General features: G+C 39.2%; 1 protein-coding gene across 7 annotated transcripts in view; it reads right to left on the bottom strand.

The window, feature by feature from the left end:
• Utrn (utrophin) overlaps positions 1 to 13,765 on the bottom strand; it is a 493,578-nt gene that overhangs the window by 155,027 nt on the left and 324,786 nt on the right. For all 7 annotated transcript variants that reach the window (XM_021174513.2, XM_029482311.1, XM_029482313.1 and 4 more), the window contains one exon: positions 6,407 to 6,579. In XM_021174513.2, the coding sequence (XP_021030172.1) occupies positions 6,407 to 6,579 (173 nt within the window). The remainder of the gene's footprint in view (positions 1 to 6,406; positions 6,580 to 13,765) is intronic.

Here is a 13,765-nt window from a genome sequence, read left to right on the forward strand (position 1 = left end):
AAAAAAAAAAAAAAAAAGAGTTCATAATGCCACTTGTAGCTTGTAACCGGGCATGGTGTGATCAGATTGACAGGGCTCCTTCCTGCCACCACAGAGAGCCCCGGCTGGAGAATGTTCTAAGAGGAGAATAGAATCTTGTTTTGTTACATTTAGGAAAAGGAGACTTTAGCTTTGTAATGTAGTTAGCAAAAACAAGCCCTTAAGGTTAAGAATGGTGCTGTAAAATGTGACAACACCAAGGATGATGGTGAATAACCATTGCCCATAAGGGCTTGGAGAACAATGACCCAAATGTTAAAAAGACTTATAAAAGAAATGCAAGATAGATTTTTATCTTTAAACTCTGTTTCTGTCACATTTGACAACTTGCCCAGCCTTTGAAACCCAGTGTTAGGATGGATCTATATTAAACATCATTAAGCCGATAAGTGGATATTTAATTAACATAATCTTACATTAAATAAATTTAATTTAAAAATGTAAGCCATGGCATTCAGTCTTGAATTTATTAGTGTAATTCCAATCAGTTTTAAAAGTGATCAGAAAGTGCTGCCAGCACTCCTAAGAGCCTCTTTTATAAGTGAAATCTTAAGTCTTCAGCTAATTTGTTATATACTGACCTGATACTCCATTGTGTACTGGCTTGTGTGTGTGTGTGTGTATAAAATCAATGTTATATATAATTATATATAATGTCATGCAACATTATATAATATATACATGCATGTATTGTAATGTTATGGATTGTATTTAAGATGATACAGCTTATTTAGCACACTGAATTTTAGTATTTAAAGGGCTCAATCATGGGCATCCAAAAATCTTTAAAGTAATAGTTAAGGTAGCTGTTCCAATGACCACGGCATGGTTAAAGTAGGTGATGTCCATAAATATTTAAGAGTAGATTATCAAAACAAAACAATAAAGAGCATACATCCACTTCCTAAAGACAAATTAAAGGAAACATTTCCCCATGGTGGTGATATGAACTAAACACTATTTGAAATACATAATCCACAAATATTATGGACTTGAAGGGGCAGGCTGTTATCAATCAAATAGCCTCATCCTCAGAAAATGATTACGTCATCCAGAGAAAGAAAGGCTTGGAAACTGAAGAGAAAACAAGGCCTTTGAAGATAGACATGACAGTGAATAAAATAGAAAAATATTATTCAGAATTATAATAGCAATAGTAGGCAGTATCAAATTATATCAAAGAAACCTTAGCTTCTGCCTCCCACCCCCTCTTCCTAAAGCACCACACATCTGGGGAGATGGTTCAGTTGGTAAAATGCTTGGGATACAAGCATGAGCCTCTATGTTCATATTCCCAGCATCCACATAAAACGTGGCACTTGTAACCCTGGAGATGTGGAAACAGGAAAAATCCCTGGGGCTTCCTGGCTCCAGGTTCAATGAGAGAACCTGCCTCAAAATTAACAACAACAACAACAAAAACAAAAATTGTTTTTAAAGGTGGAAAGCTATAGAGGAAAATACACATCTTTAATCTCTCCATGTTTGTGCATCTACATGCAGAAGCATCTTAAGAGACACATGGTCATGAACACACACATACACAGAAAGGGAAGGAAGTAAGGAGGGAAGGAGGGGGCGATTAATCCAAAATTAATAGTAGGGGATAGAGAGGAGGTGGTGACCAGGATATATCAATGTGAATAAAAGTAGAAGAGAAAGCTCAACTGGGGTTTGGGGGACAATACAAGGGCATGGCTCTGACTAGAATGTGTTATGAAGAGCTCCAAGTTGGGTAGAAGGAGTTGAGAACATGCCTCTATCACACTGGCCTGTAGGCAAATCTGTGGGGTACTGTCTTGATTAATGACTGATGTAGAAAGGCCCAGCTCACGGTGGGTGAGGTCACCCTTGTGGTCCAGAGTTGTATAGGAAAGCTGCACAAGCCACGGAAGAGGCCAGAGAGCAAGGCTCCCAGCAGTCTCTGCTTCAGTTCCTACCCTGAAAGACTGTGACGTTGAAGTGTGAGGGAGATAAAGCCTTTCCTCCCCAAATTGCTTTTATTACAGCACTGGAAAACCAAACTAAGACAGAAATGAAGCAATCCATCATGGAAAAGGCTGGAACAAGGCTGGGATGGCCTGAGAGGACCTGAGGGAGAGGACGGAATATGATCAAAATTGTGTGAAAAATGTTAAATTGATGAATAAAAAGCAAATGTTAGAGGATCTACATTTTTAAATACACTGCAGGTGGCTAGAGTAATGTAGCTTCATTATGAATATACTGTATGAAGTAAATAACACAGTTATAGAATAGTGCACAGATGGCTCCAGCTAAGGAGGAAAGGGGCCCTAGCTGGAGAAGGTCTATCACTTTCATATGAGAGGGTTTCATTAATAATGCCTAAGTTTGATTTGGTTTAACCAAGGCCCATCTCTGAGGAATTCACGTGTCCAATGGAATGCACATGAATCCCTCTGGAGATCCCCCTGCCCATGGTCCCCCGGGGACTGGGTGATCTCAAGGAGGCCAAGATGAAGATGAAATTGATGGAAGCCCAGGATGAGCAGGTCTATGGGACTTAAGAATAGAAATGAGCTGAGAACTTTCACAGACAGTGCAAAGAGAAACTTGAAGATTAAAATACAAAAATGTTATTGCTGGGTGATAGTAATATACCTTTAATCACAGCTCTAAAGAGGCAGATACAGGCAAATCTCTGAGTTCAAGGCCACCCTGGTATAGAAAGCAAGTTCCAGAACAGTCATGACTACACAGAGAAACTCTGTGTCAGGGGGAAAAAAAAGTTACCAGTGTGAATGTTTCCACCAAGGCTGAGAGCTGAGGGCGGAAGATAAAAGGAAGTAGTGTGTGTACTTCAAAGAGAAAGGAACCATATGCCCCTATAGATTAGGAGAAAGATGATAAAGGGGTAGAAATATAGATGCATTGTTTCAAAAAAAAAAAAAAAAAGGAAGATGTGAAGAGATGGGAATCAAGGCAGGAGAAGCCACAAGAGGCTGCCAATTGGCCACCTATCCCTATGTGACAGGGCTACTTCTGCAGGCAAACTGCCTTCCACGGCCAGTTTATGACTGATATCCTGATGTTTGGTGTCCACAGGAGGCTTAATATTCAGAGTATTCCCACTGGCTTCTAGGCAAGGAAAATGGAGGAAATTAACCTCTATTAAAGAACATTTCAAGTAAAGTATGGCAATTAAGAGAAAAGTCAATTTTCAATTAATTACAGGGAAGAGTGGTGAAGAGTCTGCAGAAATATTAAAGACATCAGAGAATCAGATACCAACAGAAGGCAATGTGAGAACCAGGCTGGACTCCTAAAGCCAGAGAGGAAAGGGCAGAGGAGTGATCTGAACGCAACTCCACCCACATCATTTGCATGTATAACGAAGGAGGCGGAGCCAGATAGAGACTGGCCCAGGGAAGAATTTTGCTGTAAAATAGACCTTGCATGTAGGGTGTCTCACTTGGGAAGCCACCTTTGAGTAGTGACTACTGGGAATTCTGCATCAGTCTAGGGTTGAGTTAGCAATCTAAGCTCTAAGCCAGCTCCTTTCACCTGGCTTCTGTCCGTCATTCCCATGGCATTAGATTTTGTGAGGAAGCCGGCTAAACCCACTTTTCTTTCACATTTGTTCAGAATCCAGCCAGGAAAGAGGGCACTGCTTACTGGTGAGTCCCTTGAACAGTTCCTGCACTCATGACTAAGATATGGGAGGGGCTGGGGAGGAGAGGAATTTACCACACAAGTAGTGGCTGATAACAGTAATAAACATGACCCACTTCTTGCAGACACTGTATATGGGCTAACTAAAACATGCATGGAAGCCCCACTAAGGAAATTACTCTTGCTTCACACACAAGGAAACTGAAGCACACACATGGGTCAATAACCTGCCCACCGACTGCTGCATGACAACACCAGTGTTTGAACATAGTGTCTCTGCAAAGCGCAATGCTCTCCAAAGCTGCTTTGTTCCCCTTCTTTCTAAGCTGAACTTCCTATGTGAAGAGCCCACTACTGAGAAAAATAAACCACTATCTCATACAAATTCATAAATGATACGTGATTTCATTTTTTTTACATATTTGAAGATTAAAATATGAAAAGTTCTTTCATCTTTAGTTACACATATCTAATCATAGAAAACACAAGTGAGTCCATATGGACATAAACATAGATAGTATCTACACAGCATAAGCAAAGCTTGGGCTTCCATCTCTAGCACAAATGAACAGGAGAGGTGGCTGATGCAGAGATAATTTCCAACTGGAGCTATAGAGAGGAGTGCACAGCATGCCACAACTCACTCTTCCTAAGAAATAGAGGGGTTGTAAGTTTTAATTTATGAGACCCAGTAGAGCACATGGTACCTTTCTTTATTAAGAAGAAAATCATACAGGACAAAAATTAGTGGATGATTTCCATTCTCTGGCAGTCGCTGTATGGATTCCCAATACCTGCTGAGTCCGATCCACTCACCCAACCTCGTGTATGCGTAATAGCCTAGAGTCTACTTTAAGCAGGGTCTACGGAGCCTGAGAAACAATCAAATCATTCTACTTGGTCTTCCTGACAATCAAGTCTGTTGGATACAGATAGTACACCTTGGCAAAGTTCAGAGTAATACAGTAATGTGTCCAAGTTCAGAAAATACATAGCAAAGTGCAAAAATCAAAGTCGGTACCATTTGGTTTTAAGGTTATCCGTATTCAACATGTGATACAACCAAATCTAAGGCTTTTTGCCAACATTCGTCTTTGGAATTATCACTCTTGCTACTATGGTCTTCTGTAAGTATCCCTTTAACTTGCTGCCAATTAGAAACTGTCTATCAGCTACTGAGTATGAACTTAAAATGTGCTTGAAGTCCAATAATGGTACCGGTCTGTTACTCTGGGTGATTCGTCAATGCTGTTTCCTTGTCAGAGCCCTGATCCTATTGTCCATACTTAACTGAATTTTACTTTCATCCAAAACAGAACTGAATCATCACTTCTACATTTTAGTGTCTATAAGAGGCAATTAATCTCAATAAATAAATACATTTTCAAAGTGGACATAGACACTTGATAGGGCAAAATAAATTCAATACCAAGATTTAAAGAAATCTACATTCAAATTCTGGCTATTATCTTATTATCTCAATCTTTATATTCATTAAACTTCTCATATGGAAATCCTGAACTTCTACTTTACCAGGATTTTTTCAAGAACTGTCATGTGCCACTTAACAACAGAGGCATGTTCTGAGAAGCCATCAGATCTCGACAGTATAAATTAAGAAGTTGTGTGAAACCAACTACTGTACATAAAGTGATGGATAAGTTAGTACACAGTGCAAGACTACTAAGTAAAGTAATAGTTCTAAATGGGCAGGATGGGACTTGTATGTAATGTCAGCACACTCTGGATGAAGGATGAAGAAAAGTCAAAGGCCAAGGCCTGAGAGAGATAGTTCACAAGTTAGGAGCACCTAGTGCTCTTGCAGAGGAGCCAGGCTGGTTCCCAATATCTACATGGCAGCTCCCAGCTGTTCATAACTCCAGTTCTAGGGGATTCGATGTCCTCTTCCACCTCCATGGGCTGCTACACACATGGTGTACATACATTTACAAAGGTTATATACATGTACATAAGTTAAATGAAGGGTTTTGTTTTTGTTTTTGTTTCTAACAAAGCATTAAAGACCAACCTTGCCTACACAATAAACTCAAGGTCAGCCTGGGCTATAGCACGCCTGCTCTGTGAAAAATGAATGTCTTTATTTCCTGCACTTGAGTGGCAAAGGTGAGTAGATAACTCTGAGTTTAAAGTCAGTCTGGTCATGTAGTGATTTCTAAGTCACCCAGTACTACTACTTTGTCTCAAATAAATTAATAGATGGATGGTAGGTAGGTAGGTAGGTAGGTAGGTAGATAGATAGATAGATAGACCAACCAATAGAGCTCTAATGATCCTAACACAGAATAAAATATACAATATAATGATAAACATTATCAATTAGCAAGTGTCAGTGATATTATTATCCATATTGTTGTATGGTTTAAAACATGACTATGAATATCCTGGAACAAATAGTAGAGTGCACTGGGTATATAAACAAGGCAAAAACTTCTAACTACATATTTATTCTCTTGGTAGTGCTGAGGATTGAACCCAAGACCTGATCCACAGTTAAGTCCTCTATTGTTAAGTATATCTTCAGTACCAACTGGAAAGAAAACAGACTTTGGATTTCAATCTTAAACAAATTCTGATAGAGTTGTACTAATCCTTTCTCTTTCTGATAGACCCAAATCTACATAAGCACTCGCAAGCGTGCCCACACACACACACACACACACACACACACACACACACACATTTTTTTTTTTTTTTAAATCTCGAGTGGTCTGACCTGATGCTAGCAGATTTTGCCTTCAAATCATTCCATCTTTGGTTCATGTCATCCAGTCGATGCTGAAGCATTGTGGCCTCCTCAGAATTCCCCAGAGCTTTCACCATCTTCTGCCGGTTTCCATCGATGCTTTTAAATATGTCATTGTGGGCATCAATTTCTGCCTGGATGTCCTAAATAGAAAAGCAAAGAGATGATGGAAATGCTAAAGGTCACTTGGGGCACGCTGCGGGATCTTTACATGAACAGTTACTTTTGGATGTGCAGAAGAACTGTTTTTAATCAAAAGACTTTATTTTACCATCAGTAATGTAAAACAAAACCAAGTATTCCCACAGTTCCATCATTGAAAATAACAGTCTTTAAATCTCTAATACATCGATTCCCAGTATCCTAAAAGCAGAATTTATAACAATCTACATTTATGCACCATCCTGTTTGATGTTAGTATTTTAGAGGGAGTGGGCATTTTTTAAATGTTTATTACTATTATAAGTCACTAAGTTCTACTTGACATTCAGTGAGATTATTTCTTCCTACCCTTTATACCTGGCCAAAGCAAGATAGCATGTAATCTGTGATGTTTTGCATTTTGACAAACTTACTCTCCCTCTGCCTGTCATTTTAATCTCATACAACTTATTCTAAAACCTTTGAAGAATATTCATATATGTTTACCTTCACTAAGAAATAATAAGGGAAAAATAATTTTTCTTCTATTAAATAGGTATGTGAAAGTTAACACTAAAATTACTTGCAGAATGTAAGGAAGAACAAACTTGTTACATTATCTATCCTAAGAACATGTTACAGTATCTATCCTAAGAACTTGTTACAGTATCTATCCTAAGAACATGTTACAGTATCTATCCTAAGAACTTGTTATAGTATCTAACCTAAGAACATGTTATAGTATCTATTCTAAGAACAGGATACAGCCTGAGTTTCCTTTTTGAGACCCCAGCTTTAAAGGGTGCAGGTATAACCACAAAATATAGCTACTTGAATCAAAATCTGAAGCATCATTGAGTATAACCTACATATGTATAGATTTGTATATGAAACTTAGAAGACTACTTTTGCAGTGCTGTTGATCTATATCATTGCCATATTTCTCAAGAGACTTAATGATAGAATCAACAAGGCCTCTCTTTGCTTTCCATTGTCAAGGGAACTTGACCTTATATTCTCTGCACAGATTCTTAAGAACCAATGGGCCACACCAAAAATTCACAACACAGCCTCAAGCCTCAACGTCCTCACATTAGACCTGGTTCCTGCTACCCTTCAGATCCACGAGACCAGAAAGACAGGTGTACAATAGGATATAGAAATGTTATGGTCCACAAGAGCACTGCCTAACTTCATAAGTTTGGATGCTGCAGGTGTGAAGCAAATTCTTCCTCACAATCATGGCAGGTGATGTATTTCCCAATTCAGCAAAGACAGTAAAGATGTTTGGCCCTGAAGGCACTGAGAGAGAACTGCAGTGATGTCCCAGTTGGAATAAAGCCTGCAAGATGTGAGAAACCCTTCCATACGAGAGCAACATCAACAGTTAGGAAGAAACGCCAACAATCAGAACATGAACAAAGAAAAAGAGATCACCGCACATTATTTGGTTTTATTTGCCTTTTGGTGACATATTCTTCCAAAATCACCCAGAAATGAAAACAAACACACAAACAAAAAAATAAAAAGAAAACAAACAAAAAACCCAGAAAATCGTATTACGTTTTTTCTGCATCCTTCACAGCTTCTGTTATACAAAATAAGCCTAACATAAAAGACCAATGTCATAAACAAATACTCATACATCTTGACTGGTTGACAAGTAAGCCACAGTAGTGACAAAGGAAGCAGGTGATGGATTGAACAGCAATGGGGTAAATGTTTAAGTTCAATTTCCTCACTTAAAAGTTTTGGATATGAAAAACGTGAAATCATTTAGAAGCCGGTGCTGTAAAGTCCTTTCGACGCTCTCACTGGAAACTCAGAATTAAATGAAGTTAATGAATCATGCTCCTTGGTAGATAGCTGTGCAATGATGCGAAGCTTTTAAAATCAAGATGCCAGCACGGAAGGCTTTGAGGGCAAGACCCTCAAGCAGCACTAAATGCTAAAATAAATCAAAGTTCCATAAAGGAAGCGTTCCTCTTGTTGGCCATCCAGGAAGATGTAGTTCTATTAATGCTTACCTCTGTCACCCAGCAAGCCCTGCAGAAGGTTAAATAGCACTAAACAGTTACTGATAATTAGCAAGGGACTGTAATCCATCTAGAAGCACAAAGCAATTCTCTTCCAAGCTCTTAACATAAACCAGTCATGTGCACACTGGAGCAAGTGGTTGAACTAATACCTTGAAAACAAGGCTGGTAAATGTCCTAAGGATGCATGTAGGGGTGTAAGCACAATGGGGAGGGTTAAGAAAGAAGAAGGGCTGGAAAAAGAAGGCCACTACTTTCCTCTTACTGAAACCCCATCAGGAGCATGAGATGCAAACCCCATCACAGCTCTCCAGAACAAGGCTTCCAGAGCTAAGTAAGATTTGCTGATTAGCAGTAGTGTTTCTGTGAATAGCTCTCACTATGTAGGTCCAATAAATGGCACAAAGAAAGGAATACATTAATTCTGTATTGTACTTACTTTGTATTTGATATCTTAATAGCAGATCTGCCTCATCTGGGCATTCTTTTAATGAGGATATAAATAAAGATATCACAGAAATACAAATACACACACACACACACAATTTGTTTGTGTTGTTGTTTATGTTTTTGTTTTTGAGTGAGTATTTCACTATGTATCCTAGCCTGATGCTCCCATGGACTATTTTAAGTGTTAGGTTTACAGATATAGGCCACTGTGCCCTGATATACTCTGTTTCCTATGTCTTACTAACTTACTAATGTAACTTGGAAGGTAAAAATGTTTCTTTAGCTTTACCCAAACAGAACTGTATGAACATTCTAACAGGGCATAATGCCATCAAGCCAACTTCAACAGCTAAATCCCTGCTAGACTGCATGCATTCTCTTTGAGACTAATTGACTCAACTTTATTTTTTGCATGGCTTATTTCTCTAACCCTATATGGCTATAGCAATGTCTCCTCTGGAGGAGTGTTGACCCCTGTCCCGCAGGTGGAGAGGGGAAATGAGCAATTATTTCATTAGTCTGTCCCAAACTTAGGCTAAATGAACACAGTAACTCGTGGGACGTAAAGAAATCCTGTGTGCCTTTAAAAAGCCATGTTGGATCCAGGAGATAGGGAAGATGGACTGAAAGAGATGCTCAAGGAGCTTTGTATTTTAAAGAGGAGTTTCATAACTTGAAAAAAATCCAGATATTTTCCAAATAAAAATATACAGTTAACATAATCAAATGTCAAGACAGAAGTATGTTTTCACCATTTGACACTTGTAAGAAGTTACTCAATTATTTATTGATTTCAGTTACCCTATTAATTGTGCTAAATACCGTATTTCCTTCCAAAAACTTGTCTTGAAATGTTTAGTCAAGCTGTTGAGTCCTATTTTGATCAACATTAGAATGTCACTTTGACTGTAAAGCTGATAGTATTGACAGTTACTTTTACAAATTAAGAAATCAGAGCAATTAATGTTCTCCTCCCACTGTTTGTGATGTAAATACACGTGAGATAATGGAGTAGAAAAACTTTTGTCTTGGTTTGCTTTGTGTTGCTTTGATACCACACTAAGTAAAACCAAGTGGGGCAGGAAAGGATTTATTTCGTGTTACAACTCCTAGGTCACAGTCTATCACGAGGACAGTCAGGACAGAATCCTGGAGGTAGGAACTGAAGCAGAGACCACTGAGTAATGCTGCTTACTGCCTTGTTCCTCCTGGTTTGCTTGGCTAACTTTCTTATACAGCATAAGGATGGTGCTGCCCACAGTGGGCTGTGCCCTCCTACATCAATAAGCAATTAAGATGATAGCCCACAGATAAGCTCACAGGACAATCTGATGGAGGAAACTCCTCAACTGAGAGTCCCAGGAACGTCTGTCTACACTTGTATCAAAGAGACAAAAACTATGACAAGTCTCTTTACTAATTTACAATTTCCTAAGTTTAAGATCACCATTTACTACAATTTCAAGGTGATCTCAACAAGCCAGTTTCCAATAACCTATAAACTGCTTTTTAAATGCCAACATGTAAACACTGCTGTAAACAGAACTATCTTCTACCACAAAAAAAAAATTATTTCAAGCTTTTAACTCTGAACATCTAAACCAACCATATAGTTGTAAACCACACTAAATCACACTACTGTGACTTTCCTTTCAAAGCATACACTACATAAGCACAGACTACCTGCATCACCAGTTTCGAGGAACATTTCCTTAACCTTTCAAGTGGCCAATATAATGTTTTAACTCAACTCCTCTATCCAGAATTGTGATCAGACTTAAGTCTGACCTCACACCAATGGACTGTTGTCCTTCACACTAACCAAACATTCAGAGCTACAATCCTGGGGTAAGCTTCTCTTCAAATCCCAATCAGTGTTGCTGCTGCTGTGCTCTGTCAAGGAAGATCCCAGTGAGTCTCTCCCTCCACCCAAATCCACCCACGCTGCACAGGAGCTCGAAAACCCCAACATAACCTCACTTCCTCCTTAAGCTTAAACTAGGTTTTGAAATCACAGATATAATGCAATCTCTCCAGAGGAGACTTTATGAAAACAGTTTCTACTGTTAATATACTTGCTATTGGCTGAGTGTGAGGCTCATACCTGCAACTGCCCAGCACTTGGGAGATTGAGGCAGGAGGATCACCAAGAACTTGATTACAAACTGATCAACACAATGACCAACTCTAGAATACCCCATCTCAAAAGTAAGCTGAATTAAAACAAAACTCAGTTAAACTAAAAGAAACTGAACAAAATAAGCCTGGTGCTTTGAAAGAAAGTGGTTCCTAGAGGCACATCAGGAGTGTCACTATTAGGAGGTGTGGCCTTATTAGAGTAGCTGTGGTTTGGTTGGAAGAGGTTCATCACTAGGGTGTGAGCTTTGAGCTCTCAGATGTTCAAGTCTGCAGCCTGTGAGTTGAGGATGTAGAATTCTCAGCTTCTTCTCCAGCACCATGTCTGCCTATATGACACCATGCTTCCCAGGGCATGATGATAATGGACTAAACCTCCAACAATAAGCTAGCACCAATGAAATGTTTTCCTTTATAAGATTTGCCTTGGTTATGGCATGTGTCTCTTCACATAAAACAAGCAAAAAAAAAAAAAAAAAAAAAAAACAACTAAGACAATAGGATAAACTGTACACTTATCATGTAAAATCTTCTTGCTTAAGGTCTATATCCTACCACTAGAATAGCCCAATGAAGGAAAGAGTGGGCCCCACGTGGTTGTCTCCATCCCTACATTCAACCTTGATAACCGGTACTTCAGAAATATTCCCTAAACAGTAAATGAAGGAATTTACCGTCTCTTCCAGGATCTATCCACATTTAAATTAAATATATCAGGGTTGGAGGTATAGCTCAGAGGTTATAACAGTTTCAATGTGAAATGTCCCCCATAGACTTATGTATTTAAAATTTATTGGAGTTGTTTTTCAAATGTTATGAAGACTGTAGGAGAGAGGGTCTAGCTGGAGGATGTGGTTGCCAGGTGGCAGGCTTGAACATTATACCCTGGCCCCACTTCTCTCCAATCCAAATTTTCTCCTGTTGTATCTGCACATCTATGAGCAAACCATCCTAATTACCACCAGTGGGAACAAAACTACCATGGCAGCCATATTTTCTCCAACATGATAGACCATCACCTGTGAACCATGGCTCACCTCTCTTATAGCTTTTAAAATATCAGAATCATGCTTAAGGGGGTAAATGCCATAGAGATGCATTACATAGTCAGTGACTATACTGTCACTATGAAGAGTCTCTTTCTTTAAAGACTCACCAAGAGAATACTGCCATCCAGATACACGGTAAGGATCCCTCAAAGGAGAATACAACCGACCATATTCTATCATATGTTTCAAACTGTGATAGAAGATTTTGTATATCTAAAGAGCAATGGAATGATAAATGCTTCAGATGATGGATGGCTTAAAGAGCCTGAGTTAATCATGACATAATATATAAATGTAGCAACATTGTCACGTTACCCCATAAAGATGTATGATTATCATCTGTCAATTAAAAACAAAAACAGAACCCCTTGGGATGACCACTACCATTAATCATCTAGTAGCAGGGCTATAAAAAATTAATAAAAGCGACAGTCATTTAAATGTCACTGAGCTAGAGCTGCCCATTACTCAAGTCTCTGTATGACTAAGCAACAGACACAAGACCAGTACACAATACAAGAGGCTCTGGTAAGACAGTACAGCACTAACGCTCTTATGCTTTCGTTATGAAAGTTTGCTCAAGAAAAACACTGGTGAATTAAAATGAGTGGAACCATGAAACTAAGCCAGAGGCTTTGACAGGGGTTCCCTGGTGAGTCATCTCTTTGTCTACAAATTTGAGCTTGCTGAGAAGTCACTCTCAGGTTCATGGGCATAGCTGCATGTGGCTTAAGGATACTGACAAACCTCCTTATTGGCAGATCCATCACACAGTAAGGTCCTTATCCTCTAGTAAGAAGGTCCTCCTCTTAGGAGGGAATGGTTCCCTGAGCTTGGATGAGCATCTCTGAAAGCTTCCTGCCTCTTGGTCCCCCAAGGACTCATAACATGGTGGTTTGAAGAGACACGAGTCCCAGTTGCAATCTGCCCAGGAGTAGATATTCATTCATATGCTAGATGTTCAAATATGTGTGAAAAGAGCAAAGTTTTCACTAGTTTCCTTAAAATAATGTGGCTTTCTCTTCATCTTCTCCACAGTCTGGTGCCTTAAAGGCGGGCAGAAGGTTTGCTTTCGTCCCATCCAATGATCTTAGATATCTAACAAGTCAATCTCTCAGTATCAGTCAACACTGGGTAACCTGCCAAGCACGGACCTCAATTACCAAACATATCAAATCTGCATCTACTGTCCAAAGATTGGCTCTTAGTTTTCTTCAAGCCAGAAATGGCTTTAAAAATAAAGCAAAATTGACATTTGGTTGTGATAACTTACCATCGGATTGAACAATAAAACTGCTGTTATGAAAACAGTGGCATGTCTGAGGCAAGGAGGAGGAAGAGGAGGAGGAGGAGGGGGGGAGGAGGAGGAGGAAGAAAAACTAAGAGGACTGAAAGTAAAGGGAGTCCCCTACTGCACGTAGAAGGTCAGCTTCTGTATTCCATGGAATAAAGGGAGTCTACCACTGCACATAGCAGGTCAGCTTCTGTATTCCATGGAATAAAGGGAGTCTACCACT

This window comes from Mus caroli, chromosome 10, assembly GCF_900094665.2.
Source record: "Mus caroli chromosome 10, CAROLI_EIJ_v1.1, whole genome shotgun sequence".
In the NCBI taxonomy this organism is placed as follows: Eukaryota; Metazoa; Chordata; class Mammalia; order Rodentia; family Muridae; genus Mus; species Mus caroli.